At 45.2% G+C, this 23,207-nt stretch overlaps 1 protein-coding gene across 4 annotated transcripts in view; it reads left to right on the top strand.

Annotated features, from left to right (window-relative positions):
• The window catches only part of ARHGAP6 (Rho GTPase activating protein 6), a 502,257-nt gene that overhangs the window by 235,876 nt on the left and 243,174 nt on the right, over positions 1-23,207 (top strand). Inside the window, exon 1 of one of the 4 annotated variants that reach the window (XM_045995549.1) lies at positions 12,841-13,399. The exons of the other annotated variants lie outside the window; for them this stretch is intronic. Within the exon in view, the coding sequence (XP_045851505.1) occupies positions 13,355-13,399 (45 nt within the window). The 5' untranslated portion in view covers positions 12,841-13,354. Of the gene's footprint in view, positions 1-12,840; positions 13,400-23,207 lie in introns of those variants that run through there. 4 annotated transcript variants of the gene reach the window in all.

Genomic DNA, 23,207 nt, shown 5'->3' with positions numbered 1-23,207 from the left:
TGCATTAAGAGTTTCTGGGAAAAAACAAAAAAAAAAAGAGTTTCTGGGAGCTCATTTTGTTTCTGCCCTACCCCCCTCCCTTTGTTTTTCAGTCTACCTAATATTTACTCCCTTTCTATTCGGTACTGAGGAGTTTTATCATTAACCCCATCTTGTATGGTAACCTCAGAGGAAGTGGGAGAAGAAAGTGCTAGTAGGAAGTATCAGAGGGGAAGGTGAAGCAGAAGCCATTTTTCAAAATTGAAATAGGTAAGAAAAATTGTTGCATGTTCTTTGGCAGAAGAACAGTTTTTTAAAAGATTTTATTTATTTATTCGACAGAAAGAGAAAGAGAGAGAACAAGCAGGGAGGAGCGGCAGGCAGAGGGAGAGGGAGAAGCAGACTCCTGCTGAGCAGGGAGAGGGACGCAGGGCTCAATCCCAGGACCCTGGGATCATGACCCGAACTGAAGGCAGATGCTTAACCAACCGAACCATCCAGGGACCCCAGCAGAAGAACAATTTTGAGGACAAAGCCCTCACCATATAACCTGACCGTACCTGTGTGATGATAGCAAACATTGATACAGAGCTTATATATATATGCCTGGCACTGTTCTAACCTCTCTCTCTCTGTCTCCACACACATACACACACACACAGGCACACGCAGGGATGCACACACTCATTCGTGTAATCTCCACCCCCCCAAAGATGGTAACCAACCAGTGATGTCGTAAAATGATTGATGAAACAGAGAGCAACTACCTGTGTTGTTAGGAATCAACAGCTTAAATATGTTTGTGATGATCTATAATTTGGCAAAAGGAAACCAATCCAGTAAGTAACGTAACCCAGTCCTGGATGGTTCTGTGGATTGGCAGCTTTGGGAATCTACCCAAACTTAGTAGGTGGCGAAGTGACAACTGGGGATAGCGAAGCTGCTGAGAAATTCCCTGGGATGCGTGTGCTTTATGAGCAAGAAAGAGGATGAGCTGGAGTGCCAAGCCTTGGAAAACCGGCTCATACTTCACCTTGCTGGAAATACTTTGGAGGCTACAAGTTTCCACCCTGCTCAGGACCTCTGGACGTAGGAACAGAGTCCTAAACCTTTAGTCCAAGCCTTTAGGGCTTGACAAGTTTTCCACCAGAAAGTGCAGTGGATACTTGCTATTGGTGCTTTGCCCAGAATATCACAGATCTGTTATCAGTTTTGTGTGCCTGCCCCATCCCCCAGCTTCCATGTGGTTTGCTTCTAATGACCAACATCTGTGAACTTCAGAGGACATCCCTTGGGATTCTCGAGCAGTTTCCCTGTACCCACAAAGAACAGGAAGTGCCTGAGAATTTACATCACCCTGGGGCATCCCATAGCCCATGGCTGGCAGGTGTGAGAATGTTAAAGCTCAGCTCCTTTGGTTTGAGATGAGACAACTCTGAGATGGAATCGACACTCGGGAACTCCCCCTCCCCCCACCCCCAGGACCAGGCTGAGACGGGGACTTTGCCAGAAATCACACCATTACTTGGCTTCCTCCCCTGTCTTACCCTGTTACGCCTTCCCCTTACTGATGTCTCCTGGGAACCTGTCCTTAATAAATCACTTGCACATGAATCCTTATCTTAGTGTCTGTTTCTGGGGATCTCTGCCTCAGGCAAGAAGCAACTCTTACTGAGACAAGTCACACAAGGCCTTGCCTTCACTTAGCGTTGAAAGACTGGATCAGAGAGTGGACTGAAAAAACTAATAGAAACCCGTCTTTAGCCTGGAGCCACTCGTGTCGTAGTCAGGGAAACAGGAAAGGGATGAAATGTTGACTCTGACATTTCAGAGTCGCAGGTGCAACAGTGAAACTTCTCACGTAGCGCAGCTCTCCAGCTGAGGCTCTCCGGGCTCGGCTTATTAAATGTCCTGGAGAAGAAACCACCACGTCCTGGGATAGCTGCCTGTCTTCTCTGGCACCACTCAATTTATTATGAAGGCCTCCCTCCTTCCCTCCCTCCTTTCCTTCTTTTCCTTAAAAATATTTATTTACCTGAGAGTGCGCACACATATACATGCAAGATGGGGGAGGGCAGAGGTGGAGAGAGAGAGCGAGAGCGAGAGCGAGTGCCCAGCAGACTCCCCGCTGAGCACGGGGCCTGATGCAGTGCTTGGTGTCATGACCCTGAGATCATGATCTGAGCTGAAATCAAGAGCCAGATACTTAACCGACTGTGCCACCCAGGTGCCCCTTTCTTTCTTTCTAGTAGCTTTATGGAGATCGGATTCACGTTTCATCCAGCTGGACGTCAGTATACTCAGTCATGCAACCATCCGCACAATCAGTTTTAGACCATTTTCCTCACCCTGCAAAGAAACCCTGTACTTTTTGGCTATCGTCTCTTCAACTCCCCATCTTCTCATCTCCCCGGCCCTAGACAACCACAGACCTACTTTTGGTCTTTGTGGATTTGTCTTGTCTGGGGACATTTCTAATAAATGGAATCATGTGGTCTGTGTGGTCTTTTGTGACTGGCTTCTTTCACTTAGCATCATGTTTCTAAGGTTCATCCATGTTTTATCATATAAAGTATTTCATCCCTTTTTATGGCCAAATAATCTTCCGTTGTATGAAATGTGGATAGACCACATTTTGTTTATCCATCAGTCAGTTGATGGACATTGGAATGGTTTCCATTTTAGGCTATTGTAAATAATGGCGCTATGAACATAAGTGTACAAGTTTTTGTGCACACGTATGTTTTAATTCCTTTTTGTTATATACTTGGGAGTGGAATCGCCAGGTTAGATGTAGAAAGTTTTTTCTTATGTTGAGCCAAAATCCAAGTCTTCCTAATTTCCACTCTTGATCCTTGTCCAGCCTTCTGGAGAAAACTGACAAGGCTTTCCTTTCTTACACATGATGTCCCTTCAAATCATTCATCATTGTCTCCATGGCCTTCTTCAGCTCTCACAGACTGAATTTTCATTGTTCTTTTGATCATTCCACTGTAAAAATGGGAGTCACAGAAATGCAAACTGAGAGCCTTGAAGTTGTCACACGGTCTATTATGATGTACAAACCAGCTTTCCTTTGTTCCAAATCTCAAACTCTCCCATCAACCACAGGAGAATAGTGGCTGGCAACTTTATTTAGCTAAGATGGGGAACGGAATTGTTTCTAGGTGGGAAGGTTTTTCAGTAGACTCTGAAGGGATTTTCCCATTGGAAAATCTAAAAGGACTAATAATTTGTGTGATTTATACACATTTGTCATTTTTTGACATGTTCACGTGAGAAAAAGGAATTCCATGGTTTTTGAAAAATTAAAGTTTAATGGAGATCAGTTATCCTAAGAGCTTTGAAAGAAGTCATGTGTAGCATTCTTTTTACCGTTAGTCACAAAGACAGTGGGGAGAAAACTTGACAAAACCACAGGAAAAATGTAGCAAGTCACTTAGCAGGCTCGAGGCTGTGGTGAACTGGGCCAAATGTTATGTTCCTTTACTCGTTAATAACCACAAATGGATCTGATTCTGGCTTGTTAGTCATGGAGTTAGCAATGTTTTCTACATTCCTCTAACATTCAATCCAGAGGGCCGGATGGGTTCTGATGTTGTCTCATGCTAGCTGCATGACCTTGAACAAGTCATTTGCCCTTTCTAGGCTTTCGTTTCTGCGTTTTACTACCATGGCATCAGTGGCTTTCCAACTGTGTTGTTGTACGTGATAACAGTCAAAGGATCTTGCTAAAAATGTCAGTCCCGAGGTGGTACTTCAAGAGATTCAGAGTTGTTGTGTTTTGGGGAGGTCCTCACAATCTTTTTTTTTTTTTTTTAATATCCCCTGCCAAGTGATTTTAATGTATGTCGTCCTAAAGACCATACTTTCAGAAACACTGATTAGCCATTTATTTCTAATCTCTTTTCCTCTTGTCCTGTGTTCTGCTGAAAGGGAGAAGAAATCTTGTAATCTCTCCAGGTCATATCTGCCCTATATGCTGCGTTTATGAACGTGAAGAAGGATGGCAACTAAAATTGAAATAATGAAAAAGCCCTAGTCCAATGCTTAGATTCTGCTGTATTAAAATTATTTTGGCTGGAACAACTTCATCTATAATGTAGGGTTACCTCAACCTTGGCCCTACTGGTATTGAGGACCAGGACATTCTTGGCTGTGTATATGTGTGTTCGCGGCACGGGAGTCGGTGTCTGTGTGGGGGGGGGTGCATCCTGTTTGTTGTGGGATGTCTGGCATCTATCCAATAAATACGAGTAGCACGTCATGTCCCCACCCCCACTTGTGACCCCCCCCCCCCCAAAAATCTCCGGACGTTGCCAAATATGCCTTGAGGGACAAAATTGCCTTGCCCCTAGTTGAGAACCACTTTTATAAAGCAGGGTCCCAAAGAAAACAAATCAAGAAATTAAGCTTGGAACAGCTTTCTTTGGTTGGCTCTGACTGCACAGCAAGGTGGTAAAGGCCCTGTTGAACTGTTGGTGCTCAATCTTTCTGATTCAAGCATTTCTTGGCGATCAGGAACTCTCTGGCCCATCTTCCCTGTCTGGTGGATTAATGGGCTACAAGCAGGTTTAGGTGACTTGGCAAGCGAAGGGCATTCTGTCTCCTCATTTTATTACACTTCTGGCAACGTATTCTTAATATTTGCCTTATATGTCCCTCTCCCTATGAAAAATGAAAATCATAATCGCACAATAGGTTAAGGAGGGGGGCAGACACCGTTCCATGTGAAATTGCTTTGAAAGTTCTCAGGACGAGAGTAATGTCAGGTGCCATCATTCCTATTATTGCGGAGCCTCTGAAATGAGGGGTTTTTGAGGTTTTAACAATGGTTTCGTGCGTGACTCGTCAAGTGCTCCAAAGGACTCTATAGCTGTCTGTTTGGGTCACACAAATAGCCAGTTTTTACCCTACCTGCTAGCTTTTCAGCATGCCATGTTGCCTGGAGAGCCACTTGTGGGTAAGTCCCGTTGCTCAGCCCTACTCTTCTGCTCTCAGGATATTTCTCCTTGTTTTCTTGGGTGAAATGTTACCCACTCCACTGAGAGACAAGTTGTTGTTGGTGTGGGATGCACTACTAAGTAGAAATTATTAAAAGATGGATTTCTTAGGTCTGTGGAAGGTTTAACAACCTTGACACTCTTGACATTTTTGGCAAGATTGTTCTTTGTTTGGGGGGAGGGCGTCCTACACACTGTAGGACGGTTGGCAACAGCCCCTGCTTCTCCCCACTGGTCGCAAGTGGCAGCCCCCACCCACATACCCATTTTGTGACAACCAAAAATCTCTCCAGACATTGCCAAGTGTCCCTTTGGAGGGAAAAAGAACTACCAGCCTCAGAGATATGGCTGGGGCACTGGTGGTGTCCGACCCCGTTTTGCAAGAAGCCCCCATAGTAATCTCATATATCAACGAGAGTCTCTACTTGGAAATGTACCAGAATGGTCCACAAAGAGATATGGACCCATCTTTCATTTACATCTCAACTCCGCCATTTACCAGATGTGCAGAGCAAGTTAATCACCCTCATGAATAAAATGGGGGATAATCATACTTTCCTCACACTGTGATTCCAAGGATCCAGATTTGCTATTCGCAAAGCATCCAGTTGAACAAAGGATCAGTGACGTGTGAGCTCAATAATTAGTGGGATTGTTATCGCTCCAAATAGTAATCCCCACACCTGCAGCCCTGGGGCAGCCAGGAGCATCCTGCAGGCTTTCCGTGCTGCGGCACCACGCGAGGAGAGGGTGTCCTAATGGGTCGAGCAAAGGCAATAGACTAATATTAGATGATGGATATAATGAAAAGCAGTTTCCTTAATCTCACACTCTTATTGGGGGGAACCCATAACCAGAGGGATTGCAGCCTCCTCTTTTTGCCTACTGACGCTTGAATAGAAAATTCATTTTAGAAATATCTCTCTGTGGATACTTTTGAAGGACACTTTCCCTGGCTCTCTGATATCGAATACAGCAGTTCTTCAGGAAAAATATCAAAATGGCAGGAAAAGGACAAACCAGTCATACCAAGCTGAACCTATTTTAATGATCACTTTATCCTCACCTTCCCTCCCTTGACTTTCACCCCTGCATTCACAAATCATCAACCACGTTGTCGGTTCTGGCTGATACGTAACTTCTTTTTTTTTTTAATTTTTAAAATTTAAATTCAGTTGGCCACTACACAGTACATCATTAGTTTTTGATGTAATGTTCAATGATTCATCAGTTGCATAAAACACCCAGTGCTCATCACGATGTAGAACTTCTTGATATTCTGTGTAGGCGGGATCAAGGCTGAACGCAATAGGAGGAGGGGATGCCAGGGTACTCTTCTCTTTCTTCTCTGTCCTTTGTCAGCACAGCTCCAGGCACCATTCCCAGCACCCCTAGGAATTCCTCTTTCACTGTTCTTCGGACAGGGTGTGTCTTCAGGCTGGGGGTTGTCTCTCTCTAGCTTACCTGGAGCAAGGGATGGGATCCTTTATTCTTTCTTGGATCCCTCCCATCTACACATCCATGTTAGACTTAAGAAGAAGGGGAGAAATTGTGGCCATGGGACAAAATGGTAATTCTATACGTGACGCTTACGTTTGCAGTTGGGTTGCTGAGATACTGTGCCCCCCTCCCAGTATACTGAACTTCTGCCAAATAAAATGTCTTTCTCCAAAGGCATAGCTGATGTATCCATCGCTTTAACGGTATGTGTGGACGGAGTCAGCAATGGCATGGCCTGAGCAGGGCTACTAAAGTCTTCACTTACGGGATACATGTGATTTGGGACGAAGAGGACCTTAAGCTTCTTCCCCATCTCTCCTTCCTGGTCCTAGATTTGATTTCCTGAGTTGTATCTTTGTAGCCCCATGAGAAAACCTAGAAGAGAGACAACTCTAAACTATGTTCAGTCTTTATATAAACTGTGTTCAGTCTATTTATACTGTAGTGTAAATAAAGATTCGAATTGGTACAATGAGTTCAGAAAATTATTGGGCACTGTCCAATCAAGTTAAAGACATGCATACCTATGACCTAGCAAGTCCGTTTCTAGATGTGCACCCTATACAAATGCATGTGCTTGTGCCCAAGGAGGTTTGTGGAAGGATATACAAGCAGTATGGTTTTCAGTAGTCCCAGACTGGGAAGGACACAAATGTCCATCACAGTTGGAAAGATAAACAGTGGTAAACACATACAGTGAGATTCCAAACAACAGTGGGTATGAATCAACTATGTCTACCTACGCCATGGAAGAGCCTTAAGACAATATTGAGTGAAAGAAGCCACATGTAATAAAGTATACGTAGAAATCATTTATATAAAGTAAGAAAACCGACCACACTGAGCTCTAATATTTATGGATGCTCAACTTCCTAAGAAGCAGTAGTTCTCAAAACAGGGGTGATCTTGCTCCCCACCCCAGGGAGTATTAGTCAATGTCTGGAGACAGTTGTGGTTGCCACAGTTGGTGGAGGGAGATAATGCTGGCGTCTAGTGGGTAGAAGAAGGCCTCCACAGTCAAGAACTGTCAGTATGATACCAAAGCTACAAGAAACAAAAGCAAAAATAAACAGTGGGATGACATCAAAGTAAAAAGCTTCTGCCCAGCAAAAGAAGCAATTGACAAAAGGAAAAGGTAGAAGGAATGGGAGAAAATATCTGCCAACCCTGTATGTGATGAAGGGTTAACAGCGAAATAACTCAAGAGCAAAACCAAAACCAAAACAAACCCAAGCAGTCCAGTGTAAAAACAGGCGAAGGACTGGAATAGACATTTTTCCAGGGAAGACGGACAGATGGCCAAGAGACACATGAAAAAGTGGTCAGCATCACTTATCATCAAGGAAACACAAATCAAAACCACACGAAGATATCATGTCACCTGTCAGGGTGGCTTTTATCAAAAAGACACATGATAGCAAGCGTTGGTGAGCGTGTGGAGAAAGGGGACCCTAGCATGCTGTTGGTAGGAATGGAAATTGCTGCAGCCCCTGTGGGAAATGGATGGAGGTTCGTTAGCTACTGTATGATCCAGCAATCCCACTTCTGGATGTGTATCCGAAAGGACTGGAGTTAGGATCTCGAAGAGATATCTGCCCTCCCATGTTCATTGTAGTATTATTTGCAATAGCCAAGATAGGAACACAGCCTAAGTATATGTCTGCAGCTAAATGGATAAGGAAAGTGTGACAGCTCTCCCTGACCCCCATCTCTCCCTGTCTGTCTCTGTCTCTGTCTCTGTCTCTGTCTCTGTCTCGGTCTCTGTCTCGGTCTCTGTCTCTCCCCATCTCGTGTGTGTGTGTGTGTGTGTGTGTGTGTACATACACGTATTTCAGCCACAGCAAAGGGAAATCCTACCACTGGCAACAACATGGATGGACCTCAAGGCCATTATGCTAAGTGAAATAAGTCAGAGAAAGACAAATACTGGTGATCTCACTTATATGTGGAATCTAAAAAAAGACAAGCAAATTCATAGAAACAGAGAGTACAATGGTGGCTGCCTGGGGTGGGGGAAACGAGGGGATGATGGTCAAATGGTACAAATTTCCTTCCAGTTATAAGATGAAGAAGTTCTAGGGATCCAGTGTGTGGTGTGGTGACTGTAATTAATAATACTATGTTGTATACTTGAAAGTTTCTAAGAGAATAGGTCTTAAATGTTCTCACTACACACACAAGATATGGTCACTATGTGAAGAGATAGAAATATGAACTCATCTTATTCTGGTAATTATTTAAATAAATATTGAAACTTAAATAATGTTATATGTTAATTCTATCTCAATAAAGCTGGTGGGGGAGTGGAGGATTATTGGTTCCCAAATGTCAACAGTGCTAGGATTGAGAAACCCTGCTATAAAAGGGAAGCAAAGAAGTCAAGTCCATAAAATAGAGGGCAGTGTCTGCCGCTGGGGGGGAGGGTGTTACAATACAGCCGAGGGACTTGGGACTCTCTCGGTTGACTTCAGTGATGCTCATGATGGGCATATGTTTTGCAAAAATTCATTAAGCTGCACATTATATGTTACCAATTTTTTTAAATTCAGAATTTGAGAAGTACCCTAGCAGGTGGATTGACAAGACAGTAGGATGGCAGAGCATAGGCACAGGGTTTTAGGGAAGGGGTCTCCCCACCCAAGAGGGTCTCAGAGCTACTCTGTGACAGGGCCGGGCCTCCAAGCGGGGCCTTACCCTGCGAGCCTACGTAGGTTTTAGTGCTCAGATGGCCCTTAGCTCCTCTTAAACTCTGAAGCTGAATTTGCTTCCGTGGGTTTGGGTAAAGTTTTCCTGAAAAACTAATCACCCCTGGGCTGGCACCAGAGTGTGGAAAATGTCAACTCAGCTTATAGGCGGGCGGAGTAAATGCAAACAGGGGTTTTAATTTCAATGCTGTGGTGGCAAGGACAGCCCTTAGTCCTGAAAATGCTGTCATGTTCAGGGGACAGGAAGGCAAGGAAATTCGCTGTGAGGATGACACATGTTTATCTCAAAAGTGATGCTGGTGGAGGAACTCCTAGAGATTATTTCTGAGTCCTCTCTGGGGGAAATGATAAACATCAGAGAAATGTATTATTTTTTGAAAAAGTGACTAACCAGAAGAGAACATTAGCCACACAGGCTCTTAACGTAACGAGCGAGTGGCATGAACTTCAGCCTCCGCTAGGGGCGGGTTCATGTGCTTGGGGTCATCTCCCATGGTCACCCAACAGACAAAACTGGAATTTCGAAACCACCTGCCATGTTAAAATGTAGTTTAAATGACCTAGGACAATACCGGCAGATTGTATGCCCTTAAAAATATTTACTGAATGAGTGACCGAGTGAATAAATAAACACCATGGAGAGGATACTTAGGAGCAGAGATGTGCAAATAAGACTTGTTGATTGGAGCGGTGTTTAAACTATGCCTTGAAATATATTCAAACAGAAATAATGTGTGGAATTCAAATTGTTTAAGACTTAATAGGACTTTACAAGTTTGGCACAATCTCCTAGGTCCCTTCTTGAGTCTTGAACGAGCAGACTGAGAATTGAAAAGGTGTGGGATTCCCTCTGAGGTGAATTTAGTGTCTTGCAGCATGAATCGATCATTTCCTTTCTCAAATGCTTTGTCTTATCTCCCCAGACCTTTCAAACACGGAAAAACAGCCCTGTTGCACTTAAGAATTTAACTCTGACTTAGCAGTGACAATTTAGCAAGGAATATGCCAGCAGGCAGAAGTCATTCCTAGAATGTAAGCACACAGTTCGGGAATGATGGATTTTTTTCTGGCTTATGATAATGCTGTTCCGTGACAACACATTTTTCAACGGTGGCACACCAACAATGTGAGGGGAGCCAATTTAACGTGGGGGCGGCTTACTCAGGGGTAATGATCACAGCACTGTTGTTAAGGTGTTTTTTAAAAATTTGATTTATTTATTTGAAAGAAAGAGCAAGCACGAGTTGGGGGAGGGGCAGAGAGAAAGAGAGAAGCAGACTTCCCACTTAGCAGGGAGCCCCATGCAGGGCTCAGTCCATCCCAGGACCCCAGGATCATGATCTGAGCTGAAGGCAGAGGCTTAACTGATTGAGCTACCCAGGCGCCCCACAGTTCAGGTTTTTAAATCCAGGGACACACCTTGTATTGTTTATGTATATTAATAATGAACCTGTTTCTGTAGGGCAAAGGATTTTTAGCTTTGGAGGTTCGATGGCCAGTATGATAGAGAAATCCTAAAGCTAGAGAGTTCAGCTTTCTAAATAGACCACGGTGAAGTGAAGGTCCCTAAATGGGTCCGGGCTTCATTCTCTGAAAGATGCCGCGTGGTGAAGCCGATGCTGGTTCTCTGCCTTATCCTACGGGTCTTCGCTGCCAGAGCTCTAACGGCTGCTTTCTACAGCAGAGCAGAGCCAAAGTGAAGAGGGGACTTGAGCATATCATTTTTCCAGCTCTGCCTGGAGGTGTGAGGAAGCAGGGAGGACCTCCAAGGTGAGCAGGCGAGCTCTGGTCTCCCAGGCAGCACAGGGTGAAGGAGACCTGTGCAGCGCGGGCTGCAGGGGGACTGGGGTGAATGGTGACGTGGACTTTCTCTCAAGACAGGGGGCAACACGCTGGTCATAAGTTCCCGTTTGGGACAGGGCACTGGTTTTTAGCTTATTTTTATGTTACTGCAGTATAAAATACACATAGCAAAGGGTGTAAATTACAGGAATCTGAACTGGAGTGCTCAGTGAGATTTTACATGTGGGTGTCCTCGGGTAAGGTGTCTAACCGATCAAGATACAGAACGTCTCCAGCACCCCGAAAGGTTCCCTTGTGCCCCCTTCCCAGTCAGTACCAACTCCCTATCTTGGTTATAGATATTCATTTGTTTATATTTATTTCCTTGTTTATTTATCCCTGTTGTGGCTTCTGTAACCATAAGTTGGTCACAGTTGCCTATTTCAGTTCAACATTTGAATTTCAATTCTGGAATAAGTAAGTAGGATTATACACTGTGTCCTATTTTGTGTATGATTTCTTTCCACATTTGTGAGAATAATCCGTGTCATCGTGTGTGTCAGTATTCTGTTCCGTTCATTGCTGAGTAATATCCCATTGTGTGAACAGACCACCACCGGTCCATCGCGGAGCTGTTGATGGGCATCTCGATTGTTTTCATTTTGGCGAATCTACCTAAAGATTTTAAATATCCTCGTACGTGAGGAAGCCATTGGCACCCATTTCTCCACGCATCTAGGAGTGGAATTCCTGGATCAGAGGGCAAGCATGTGATCAGCTTTAGCAAATGTAATCTTAGAGCTTTCCAGAAAGATGAGTGGTCATGGGATTATCTAGTCCTCAGGATACCTGTGCCCCTGGCTTCACATTCCCAGTTGTTGTTGTTGTTGTTTTTACAATGTCCATATTTACAATTACGATGCCATTGTTTTCAAAATATTATTAGTTGGGTGGTTCATCCAGCTGAATTGTAAGGGCTCAAACATGGGGGACACATATTATTTCCTTTATTCCCACCCTGTGCACCCACACAGAGCACAGGAAGTGCTCCTGGCCAAGTCCAGTACCGTGGGAACCCTGAAGAATGGAGACAGGCCACCCAGAAACCCGCCTTCCCCTGGGTAGCTACCCTTCTCCGGCTTTGATTGATGGATTTCACTGGATCTGGAGTCTCCACACTGGCCCCAGACCCTGCCTTTGTCTGGACTTAGCTTTTGGGAAACCTCAGGTAAATCACAGAATGCCAGGCCGAGGGAGGGACCTCTGGGGTGTTTCCAAGTGCACACTTCCCCAAGGGATCATACAGCGGAGGCCAGTGTTCAGTGGTGCTGTGACCCTCCAGTGTGTGCTAAAAATCATTTGGTTCCTCTGGCAGCATTTGCAAAGAGAATACGTTTCTTCTGTTTCCAGACTCGTGCTGTGCCCTTTCCTGAGGCGCACGTCAGAACTAAGGCACAGAAAGCAGCGACCCCAGCCCCCAACTCGGATTCAGCCTGGCACCAACACCAGCCATTGCGTCCGGCAGATTCTCACGCGACTCCCGCTTCCAGCGGGGTTCCTCAGACATGCCCAGGTCCCGCAAGCTCTCTGGGACTCAGTTTACCCAAAGTGGCGCGGTCAGGTCGGCAACCCGCCGGGCCTTCCTCAGGCCTTCCTCACTTCCCCGGGGCTGCATTACTTGGCCCGTCTCAGGCCTGCCCTCTCCCGGGGTTCCCGCCATCGAGACTCTCGCCAAGGAGGGCTTTCCGAGCACCAAAACTCCGCCCTCCCCGAAGCGGGTTCCGAATCGCCTTCCAGCGTCAGGCCCACACCCCTTTCAAAGTTAGCGAAAGTCGCTCTTTCTTGGAAACCCAAGCTCGCCCTCTCGCTGGTGCTGAGGGCTTTCGCAGCCCCAGCGCTGGCAGCGCGGCTCCCACGGGCCCGGCAGGGGTGGAGGGGCAGGAGGTGGGAGCGCCGGCCGCCCTGACACCTGTCGTGGGCGCGCTCGGTCGCTGCAGCCCCCAGCAGCTGGCGGCGGCAGCGGCGGCGGCCGTGACAGGAGCCCGCCAGGAGCGGAAGGAATTAAGCACCCGCCCATCCCATCTGACTCCGCCGCTCCCCTCTCCTCCCCCTCCTCTCCTCCTCCTCCTCCTCTCCTCCTCCTCGCCCTCCTCCTCCTCCACCTCCCTCTCCTTCCTCTACGTCGCGGCCGCCACCTCCTCCCGGTCCCTGTCAGCCTCTAGGCGGGACGCTGGTGCCTGCGGGCTTTGCGGAGCGCTGAGGGCGCGGGGAACGGGGCTCGCGTCCGGGGGCTGACCCGGGATGGCGGTGAAATAGGGGGACCTCGGAGAGACGCCGCGACCCCAGGCTGTGCTCAGGGGCCCGTCACTCCTTCTCAGTGGCGACATGGGGGACCCGGCACACCGCCAGAAACCGCAGCTGCACTACGCGGTGAGTGTCCCGGCACGCACAGGGGCGACAGGGGGCGCCACTTGGCCGGCCTGGGAGGTGACAGCTTGGGGTTGACGGGACCAGTATCTCCCCAGAGGTCCTGGTCGGGGGGTTAGGGTGTTGGAAGGCGTCCCGGGCGTCACCCCCGAGTGTCACCTGCTTAGAAACTCGGCTGCACCCTAGAATGGGAGCCCCCAGCCCTGAAGCCCGCGTGCCTTTGCCCCGCGCGGTGGACACGGCGCTCGCGGCCAGAGGCTGAGTTCTGCCGCCGCCTCGCCAGCCAGGGCTGAGAAACGGAGCTCCTGGGGCCCAGGTTCGCCCACTCAACCTTCGGTCAGATATGCGGCAAGAAGGAGAATGCAACTGGCGGGGAGGCAGGGCTGCTCCGCGATCTGAGCGTGGGGCTAGTGGATTCTTGGGAGAAAATGCTGCACGGCACTTTGGGGTGCAACCGGTTTGCTTCTGGAAAAGAGGGTGTGCATCTCCCTCAGAGTTTGTGGCGGGACGGAATGTCGCACATTATCCGATTAACACGAGGTGACGCCAGGGGGTCTTCTGCCAGTGGCTTCTGTCCTCCCTGTTGACTCAAATGCTCCTCAGATACTTACCCGGGACTTCGGGTAAACTGAGTGCCAGGCACTGCGTGGATTCTGCACAGGGGTCGGCAAGACACCACAGACTAAAAGCTCAAGGGCTTTTCCTCTTTTAAAGAAGGAGTCAAGGTTTCAAGGTGAATGACGAACCGGCAAATCCAGATTCTAGATTGAGTTTATTTTTGAGAGAGAGAGAGAAAGAAAGAGAGAAAAGAGATGTTTTTGAGGAATGAGTACTACTCCTGAAGGTTCTGAATGCCGCCTGCAGGGAGCCGGCAGGCAGCAGCCTTGGCTCTCCGTGGTCTTCAGACGTGTATTTTGCAGTTGTAAGATGTGTTTTGAGATGGGCCATTGCAGTCGTCCTGCCATCTGCTGCTTTACCGAGTTGTCTTTGACGTGATGTTCACTGCTGAAATTATACATGCTACTTTAAAATCGGAGAGAAGCAGGCACAAAGTTAAGAATCATCAGTATTTATAATTAGTCTGACAGCTATCTGTCTGGAATTCCTGTCCTCCAAAATGCACTCTCCACATTAAAAAAAAACAAACAACAACAACTAAAAAAATATATTTTATTTAAAGAAAGGAGTGGAGAGTGGACAGGAGTTGTAAATATGGAGGTCCTGGTTCTTGTTGCCAGGGTGGATCCTGGATCAGCTGGGCTAATCTGGAAGCCCTTACCCTTTCATGCTGAGGCGTTAGGAGGAAAAAAAAAAAAGAGGACCTGAATTAGAAAATCATCAGGGTCCCTACCGGCAAACATTCTAGGAATCTTATCATGGCTTTCTCTAGTTTTGCCGTTAATTTGCCTTGAAATGACAACTGAAACACTAGTAAGTTACTAATGCTCGTTTTTGGAGACACTCATGGCTCAGTGATTTTCCTTTTAAAGTGATATTAAGGGTAACCCAGTTTTGGCAGAGATTTCCTTGCACTGAAGGTTCTGGAGTCTGTGCTCATTACGCCCAGTCGACATTTTACCCCACCACCTTTTCCAGATTTTGAACTGTGTGTTGATGCCCTTTGATTTACAGTCTGAAGTCTCTATGCCATTTCCCAAGTGGAGGAGGAAAGGTGAGAACTGCTTCCTTACTTAAAAAAAAAAATCTATCCATTCTACGAATGATTATTGCCTCAGTTAGGCAGATGCATCCCCAAACAATTTAAAAACTATTCTCATGTCAAAACTATAATCAGCTGTGACCTAAGGTTGGTTACTGATGAGTGGTCCTCAAAAACCAATGAAAACACTTTGTAGAAATCAGTTGGCTCTATGGAATTTACTATATTTGATTATAATAATCAAAGATTATTATACTTTTATCTAGTTGTGCATTCCTTATGTAAATAAAAAGTTTAATAAGATTATGTATATGTAAACAACAACAACAACAAAACTATTATTCAGCTGTCTCATCCTGCTAAAAGCATACACTCAGAGTCAAGCTAATGCTGACATCTCCTCTCGTGCTCTGAAGATTCGCTGATGAACTAGCCTTTTATTCACGCACAGATCTCCACATGCCTATTTTCTGCTTTAGGGCTATAAAAAAGAAGATTCCAGAGGGAATTTGTTGGCTTTCAGGTTGGAAGAAATCACCCGGGGTCCTCTAGAAATTTCTCATGCATACTTACGGGTGATAAAGCAGCAGCATTCAGCAGCTCTGTGTCAGTCACAAGTCAAAAGAATGTTCTTTATTAAGTGTGACCCATGGCTTTTCATATCAACATAACCCTCTATGGCTTAACATCTCTTCTAACACTGCTCTCCTCGTCTGCTTCCCCCATCCTGGTTTAAGTAATTCCAAAAGCTCAGTTTGCCTCTTAGCACAAAGAATCCACTTCCTCTGAGCCACGTGGTTCTGCCCCACTGGGTATTCCCGTATCTTAGTACCTCCTGCCTACCTTGAGATGTAATCCAGGGGGCAAGGATTTAATGTTGTTCCTTCGGTGCTTTTTCATTTGCCCAAGGCGAGACTTCCCATAAGGAATCAGTGGCTCACCTTTTATTCATTCAACAAACACTTGTTAAGTGCCTGTTGTGTGCCTGCTATTTCGTCTGTTTTCTAAAGGGACGATTGAATAGTGAAAATGCTAAGAGTTGCCACAACACTTGCTCATGTTTTTTACATGGTCATAATGGTCTTAAGTAGACAAGAGCACTCTCCATTTGTTTAATGTGACCGGTTTCCAAAGTATAGCACCACCGTCTTCTTGTTTTTATCATCAGAACAAAAATGTTCTGTAGCAGCTAATGCTCTCCCAACCTTTCCTCCCACGGTTTTCCCACATTTGGTTTATGGTGTGACTCCATCCTTCCAGCTGGGTGTTGTCCTTAACGCCTTTTGGTGACTTGGTCAGATTTGCATTCCATCTACGTGGAGCCCAGGACGGAGTTGAGGGTGAGCAGGAGGCAGAGTGCATTCTGGTGGTGGGGCCGGGGAGAGATGAGAGAAGAATGACCTTTGTATGATGGCAGCTGGACCGGAGGTGGAGAGCAGTTAGCGTGTTCGAGAGTTACTTAGGACTGCGAACCAGCCGGTCTTCGTTTGGATGGGCTGTCGAGATGCTGGAGTATGACGGTCACGGACGGTGTGCATGAATCCGTGATTGCCTGGCAACACTTTCAGAGAAACGGCAGGTCATAATAAATACCCCCTTATTATCGTCTTATACAGCTTGTGAAGTGTTTAGATACGGTCTGTGTCAAATCCAGCTAGTGGGTTTGACAGGTTTTCTGGTTTGTGTCTGAGGAAACCCAAGCCTCAGAGGTGGGGCTCAAGGTGGCACCGGCGTAGCCGGGGAGAGAAGGGAGTGCTCCCCAAGTGCCCTGAGTTCGCACAGCTCGTCTGACTCATTTAGACGATCGAGATAGATGAGCCGAGTTGTCCTCCCTCCTCCCTGTTCTGTCACTGTAATAAACCAACAATCAAATATTGTACCTTCGTTGACTTACTGTGGCCATCCGTGTTGTTGAATTGCATGGCCGAATAGCTCTTTCATTGGACAGGTATAGACAAAATCCCAATTTTAAGATACCTGTTGAGTTCAATGCTGTGTCTTTATGTCTTTCTTGCGGTTTCTTAGCCTCAGCAAAGTGAGCATTTGGGGCAGGATGATTTTTGTGGTAGGAGCTGCCCTGCACACTGTAAGATGGTGAGTGGCCTCCCCGGGTTCTAGTCATTAGATGCCAGTAGCACTCCCCCGCCCAAGCTGTGACAACCAGAAATGTCTCCAGGCATTGCCACATGTCCCCTCAGGGACAAAATCACTCCCACTTGAGAACCACGGGTGTGTGTGATTTTCATGCATGCTTTTGAGAAGAGCTGACAATGACCACATAATAGAAAGATCTGAAAAGAGGAAACATGGTAAACGTTATGAGTCTTATGTATGTTATTCAGGGAACATATAGAACTTGAGCGACAGGCGGACACAGAGGCTCAGAGAGAGGCTCAGACCCTGGGGGCAGAGTAATGGGTCACCTGGTTTCAGCGATCATGGCTTTAACAGTGTCCTCCTGCTCTTGCTGACCCTGAAAAGTTAGGTTGCTTGGCCTGGGTTCAAGAGTAGGTTAATCTACCTTCCCCAACAGTCCCCGTATGCATTCTTCCATTAAACACAAACAAATTATTACAAACCTTGACTGTCTGCCAAGATCGTGTAACATAGGTCTAATTTCGTGACAACTCACGCAGTTGAGTACGGTGACTCCTCCAGCAGAGTGACTGCGCCGAGCCGTAGTTTGAGAGCGAGTTATCCGAGGCCCTTTCGAGCTGCTCATCAACAGTGTCTCCGAAGCAGCTCCCTGGAGACACGCTCGTCCTTTCACCCCCTTCTACGAAGGGGAAACAACGAGGAAGTTTCAGGAGGCCTCTGGCTGAGATAAATCAATCCGTGGGGTGATGTGTGTTCTGTTCACTGAGCTGTGCCAAAAAGCCGGGGGATTAGACTCTGACTTGACACTGATCCCTGGGGAGTCCAGCTGTCAAGGTGTAGCCATTCCCGTCCCTCGGACGGTCCGCTGCCGAGCTCCTCCGTTGCTCCCTCACTTCCTCTTTGGTGCGATTGCCCCACCGTCTGTGCTCTCGACCACAACCTCGATGATAAATGCTCACTGTTCCCTGGCTTGGTGCGACCCCTCCTTAAGGAAGCCACCAGAAGGGCTAAGCTGCCCACCCCGAGCGGGAGCCTCTCTTTATCGCAAACTGTTAAGGTCTTACTCTGCAAATTGCCAGATTTGCTCTCTGTGAACATTTGTTTTCCGAAGACTTGGAAGCTATTGAGTTCACTTAGTAATTCAGTGATGCCGATTATAGGACATTCTTTGGTAATTCTGAAGACACCCTGAACTGTTGCAGGGCCGAGCTGATACGAATTGGTTATCACCCATCAGCACTGCGGGTGTAGACATCTTAAGAAATTGAGCAGGACTGGTACTGACCTGCTACATGGCCAGAATTCACCTTTGTAGCTCTCTGCTTCTTGTCTGTCTCCTCACAAAAGCTAACGTTTTGCTCCTTACAAGTAAATGGAAAATTATTGAACCCCCTTAATTCACAGTATTAGTTGTGGATACCTTTTCCAGCCTCACCCCAACCCCACAACATGCTCTCTTTTCAGTTGCTCTGAGAGCTTTTCCTTTACGTGGGCCCTTTGCTGTGGAACTCCCATCACCTTAGGAAACCATGCCTCCCACCCTTGAAGACACTTCATTTTATTTTTTTAGTTTCTGATTTTTTAATTTAATTTTTAAATTAACATATAACGTATTACTTGCTCCAGGGGTACAGGTCCGTGAATCGTCAGGGTTATGCACTTCACAGCACTTACCATAGCACATACCCTCCCCAATGTCAGTTGGGTTATGGACATTAACCCAACCACCCTATTGCAACCCCCTCCCCCGAGCAACCCTCAGTTTGTTTTGTGAGATTAAGGGTCTCTTATGGTTTGTCTCCCTCCGGATCCCATCTTGTTTCATTTTTTCCTTCCCTACCACCCAAACCCCCCACTCTGCCTTTCAAATTCCTCATGTCAGGGAGATCATATGATAATTGTCTTTCTCTGATTGACTTGTTTCGCTCAGCATAATACCCTCTAGTTCCATCCACATCATTGCAAATGGCAAGATGTCACTTCTTTTGATGGCTGCATAGTATTCCACTATATAACATATATTTGTGTGTGTGTGTGTATAGTACCTCTTCTTTATCCATTCATCTGTTGATGGACATCTAGGTTTCTTCCATAGTTTGGCTATTGTGGACATTGCTGCTATAAACATTCAGGTGCACGTGCCCCTTCGGATCACTACGTTTGTATCTTTAGGGTAAATACCCAGTTGTGCAATTGCTGGGTCATAGGGTAGCTCTATTTTCAACTTTTTGAGGATCCTCCATACTGTTTTCCAGAGTGGCTGCACCAGCTTGCATTCCCACCAACAGTGGAGGAGGGTTCCCCTTTCTCCGCATCCTCGCCAGCATCTGTCATTTCCTGACTTGTTAATTTTAGCCATTCTGACTGGTGTGAGGTGGTATCTCATTGTGGTTTTGATTTGTATTTCCCTGATGTCGAATGATGTGGAGCACTTTTCATGTGTCTGTTGGCCATCTGGATGTCTTCTTTGCAGAAATGTTTGTTCATGTTCTCTGCCCATTTCATGATTGGATTATTTGTTCTTTGGGTGTTGAGTTTGATAAGTACTGTATAGATTTTGGATACTAGCCCTTTATGTGATATGTCATTTGCGAATGTCTTCTCCCTTTCTGTCAGTTGTCTTTTGGTTTTGTTGACTGTTTCCTTTGCGTGCAAAAGCTTTTGATCTTGATGAAGTCCCAGTGGTTCATTTTTGCCCTTGCTTCCCTTGCCTTTGGCGATGTTTCTAGGAAGAAGTGGTTGTATCTGAGGTCGAAGAGGTTGCTGCCTGTGTTCTCCTCAAGGATTTGGATGGATTCCTGTCTCACATTGAGGTCTTTCATCCATTTTGAGTATATTTTTGTCTGTGGTATAAGGAAATGGTCCAGTTTCATTCTTCTGCATGTGGCTGTCCAATTTTCCCAACACCATTTGTTGAAGAGACTGTCTTTTTCCATTGGACATTCTTTCCTGCTTTGTCGAAAATTAGTTGACCGTAGAGTTAAGGGTCCATTTCTGGGCTCTCTATTCTGTTCCATTGATCAATGTGTCTGTTTTTGTGTCAGTACCATACTGTCTTGATGATGACACCTTTGTTATAGAGCTTGAAGTCTGGAATTGTGATGCGACCAACTTTGGCTTTCTTTTTCAATATTCCTCTGGCTATTTGGGGTCTTTTATGGTTCCATATAAATTTTAGGATTATTTGTTCCATTTCTTTGAAAAAATGAATGGTATTTTGATAGAAATTGCATTAAATGTGTAGATTGCTTTAGGTAGCATAGACATTTTCACAATAATTGTTCTTCCAATCCCTGAGCATGGAACGTTTTTACATTTCTTTGTGTCTTCCTCAATTTCTTTCATGAGTACTTTATAGTTTTCTGAGTACAGATTCTTTGCCTCCTTGGTTAGGCTTATTCCTAGGTATCTTTTGGTTTTGGGTACAATTATAAATGGGATCGACTCCTTTACTTCTCTTTCTTCTGTCTTGCTGTTTGTTGTATAGAAACACAACTGATTTCTGTGCATTGAATTTATATCCTGACACTTTACCGAATTCCTGTGTGAGTTCTAGCAGTTTTGGAGTGGAGTCTTTTGGGTTTTCCACATATAGTATCATATCATCTGCGAAGAGTGATAGTTTGACTTCTTCTCTGCTTATTTGGATGCCTTTAATTTCTTTTTGTTGTCTGATTGCTGAGGCTAGTACTATGTTGAATAGCAGTGGTGATCATGGACATCCCTGCCATGTTCCTGACCTTAGGGGAAAAGCTCTCAGTTTTTCCCCATTGAGAATGATATTCGCTGTGGGTTTTTCATAGATGGCTTTGATGATATTGAGGTAGGTACCCTCTATCCCTACACTTTGAAGGGTTTTGATCAAGAAAGGATGCTGTACTTTGTCAAATGCTTTTTCAGCATGTTTTGAGAGTATCATATGATTCCTGTTCTTTCTTTTATTAATGTATTGTATCACTGATTGATTTGCAGATGTTGAACCAACCTTGCAGCCCAGGAATAAATCCCACTTGGTTGTGGTGAATAATCCTTTTAATGCACTGTTGGATCCTACTGGCTAGTATTTTGGTGAGAATTTTCACATCTGTGTTCATCAAGGATATTGGTCTGTAATTCTCATTTTTGATGGGGTCTTTGTGTGGTTTGGGGATCAAGGTAATGCTGGCCTTATTATAAAATGAGTTTGGAAGTTTTCCTTCCACTTCTATTTTTTGGAACAGTTTCAGGAGAATAGGTATTAATTCTTCTTTAAATGTTTGGTAGAATTCCCCTGGGAAGCTGTCTGGCCCTGGGCTCTTGTTTGTTGGGAGATTTTTGATGACTGCTTCAATCTCCTTACTGGTTATGGGTCTGTTCAGGTTTTTGATTTCTTCCTGGTTCAGTTGTGGTAGTTTATATGTCTCTAGGAATGCATCATTTTCTTCCAGGTTCTCAAATTTACTGGTGTATTGTTGCTCATAATATGTTCTTATAATTGTTTGTATTTCTTTGGTGTTGGTTTTACTCCTCTTTCATTCATGATTTTATGTATTTGAGTCCTTTTTCTTTTCTTTTGGATAAGTCTGGCCAGGGGTTTATCAATCTTATTGATTCTTTCAAAGAACCAGCTCCTACTTTCGTTGATTTATTCTGCTGTTCTTTTGGTTTCTATTTCATTGATTTCTGCTCTGATCTTTATTATTTCTCTTCTCCTGCTGGGTTTAGGCTTTCTTTGCTGTTCTTTCTCCAGCTTCTTTAGGTGTAGGGTTAGGTTGTGTACTTGAGACCTTTTGTGTTCCTTGAGAAAGGTTTGTATCACTATATACTTTTCTCTCAGGACTGCCTTTGCTGTGTCCCACAGTTTGAATAGTTGTGTTTTCATTTTCATTTGTTTCCATGAATTTTTTCAGTTCTTCTTTAATTTCCTGGTTGACCCATTCATTCTTTAGTAGGATGCTCTTTAGCCTCCATGTATTTGAATTCTTTCCAACTTTACTCTTCTGATTGAATTCTAGCTGCAGAGCATTGTGGTCTGAAAATATGCAGGGAATGATCCCAATCTTCTGATAGCAGTTGAGACCTGGTTTGTGACCCAGGATGTGATCTATTCTGGAGAATGTTCCGTGTGCACTAGAGAAGAATGTGTATTCTGTTGCTTTGGGTTGGAATGTTCTGAATATATTTGTGATGTCCATCTGGTCCAGTGTGTCATTTAAGGTCTTTATTTCCTTGTTGATCTTCTGCTTGGATGATCTGTCCATTTCAGTGAGGGGGGTGTTAAAGTCCCCTACTATTACTGTATTATTGTCAATGTGTTTCTTTGATTTGTTATTAATTGGTTTATATAGTTGGCTGCTCCCATGTTAGGGGTATAGATATTTAAAATTGTTAGATCTTCTTGTTGGAGAGACACTTTAAAAATGATATAGTGTCCTTCCTCATCTCTTATTATAGTCTTTGGCTTAAAATCTAATTGATCTGATGTAAGGATAGCCACCCCAGCTTTCTTTTGATGTCCATTAGCATCGTAAATTGTTTTCCACCCCCTCACTGTCAATCTGGAGGTGTCTGTGGGTCTAAAATGAGTTTCTTATAGACAACATCTTGGGTTTTGTTTTTTTATCCATTCTGATACCCTTTGTCTTTTGATTGGGGCATTTAGCCCATTTACATTCAGGGTAACTACTGAAAGATATGAATTTAGTGCCATTGTATTGCCTGTAAGGTGACTGTCACTGTATATTGTCTTTGTTCCTTTCTGGTCTACTACTTTTAGGTTCTCTCTTTGCTAACAGACCCCTTTCAATATTGCTTGTAGGGCTGGGCTTGGTGTTTGCGAATTCTTTTTTTTTTTTTTTAAGATTTTTTATTTAAAAAAAAAAGATTATTTATTTATTTGACAGATAGAGATCACAAGTAGGGAGAGAGGCAAGCAGAGAGAGAGAGAGAGGAGGAAGCAGGCTCCCTGCCAAGCAGAGAGCCCGATGCGGGGCTCAATCCCAGGACCCTGGGATCATGACCTGAGTGAAAGGCAGAGACTTTAACCCACTGAGCCACCCAGGCGCTCCTGCAAAT

This window comes from Meles meles, chromosome X, assembly GCF_922984935.1.
Source record: "Meles meles chromosome X, mMelMel3.1 paternal haplotype, whole genome shotgun sequence".
Taxonomy (NCBI): Eukaryota; Metazoa; Chordata; class Mammalia; order Carnivora; family Mustelidae; genus Meles; species Meles meles.
Note: the sequence above shows the minus strand (reverse complement) of the source record. Positions and strands in the feature narration are given on the sequence as shown.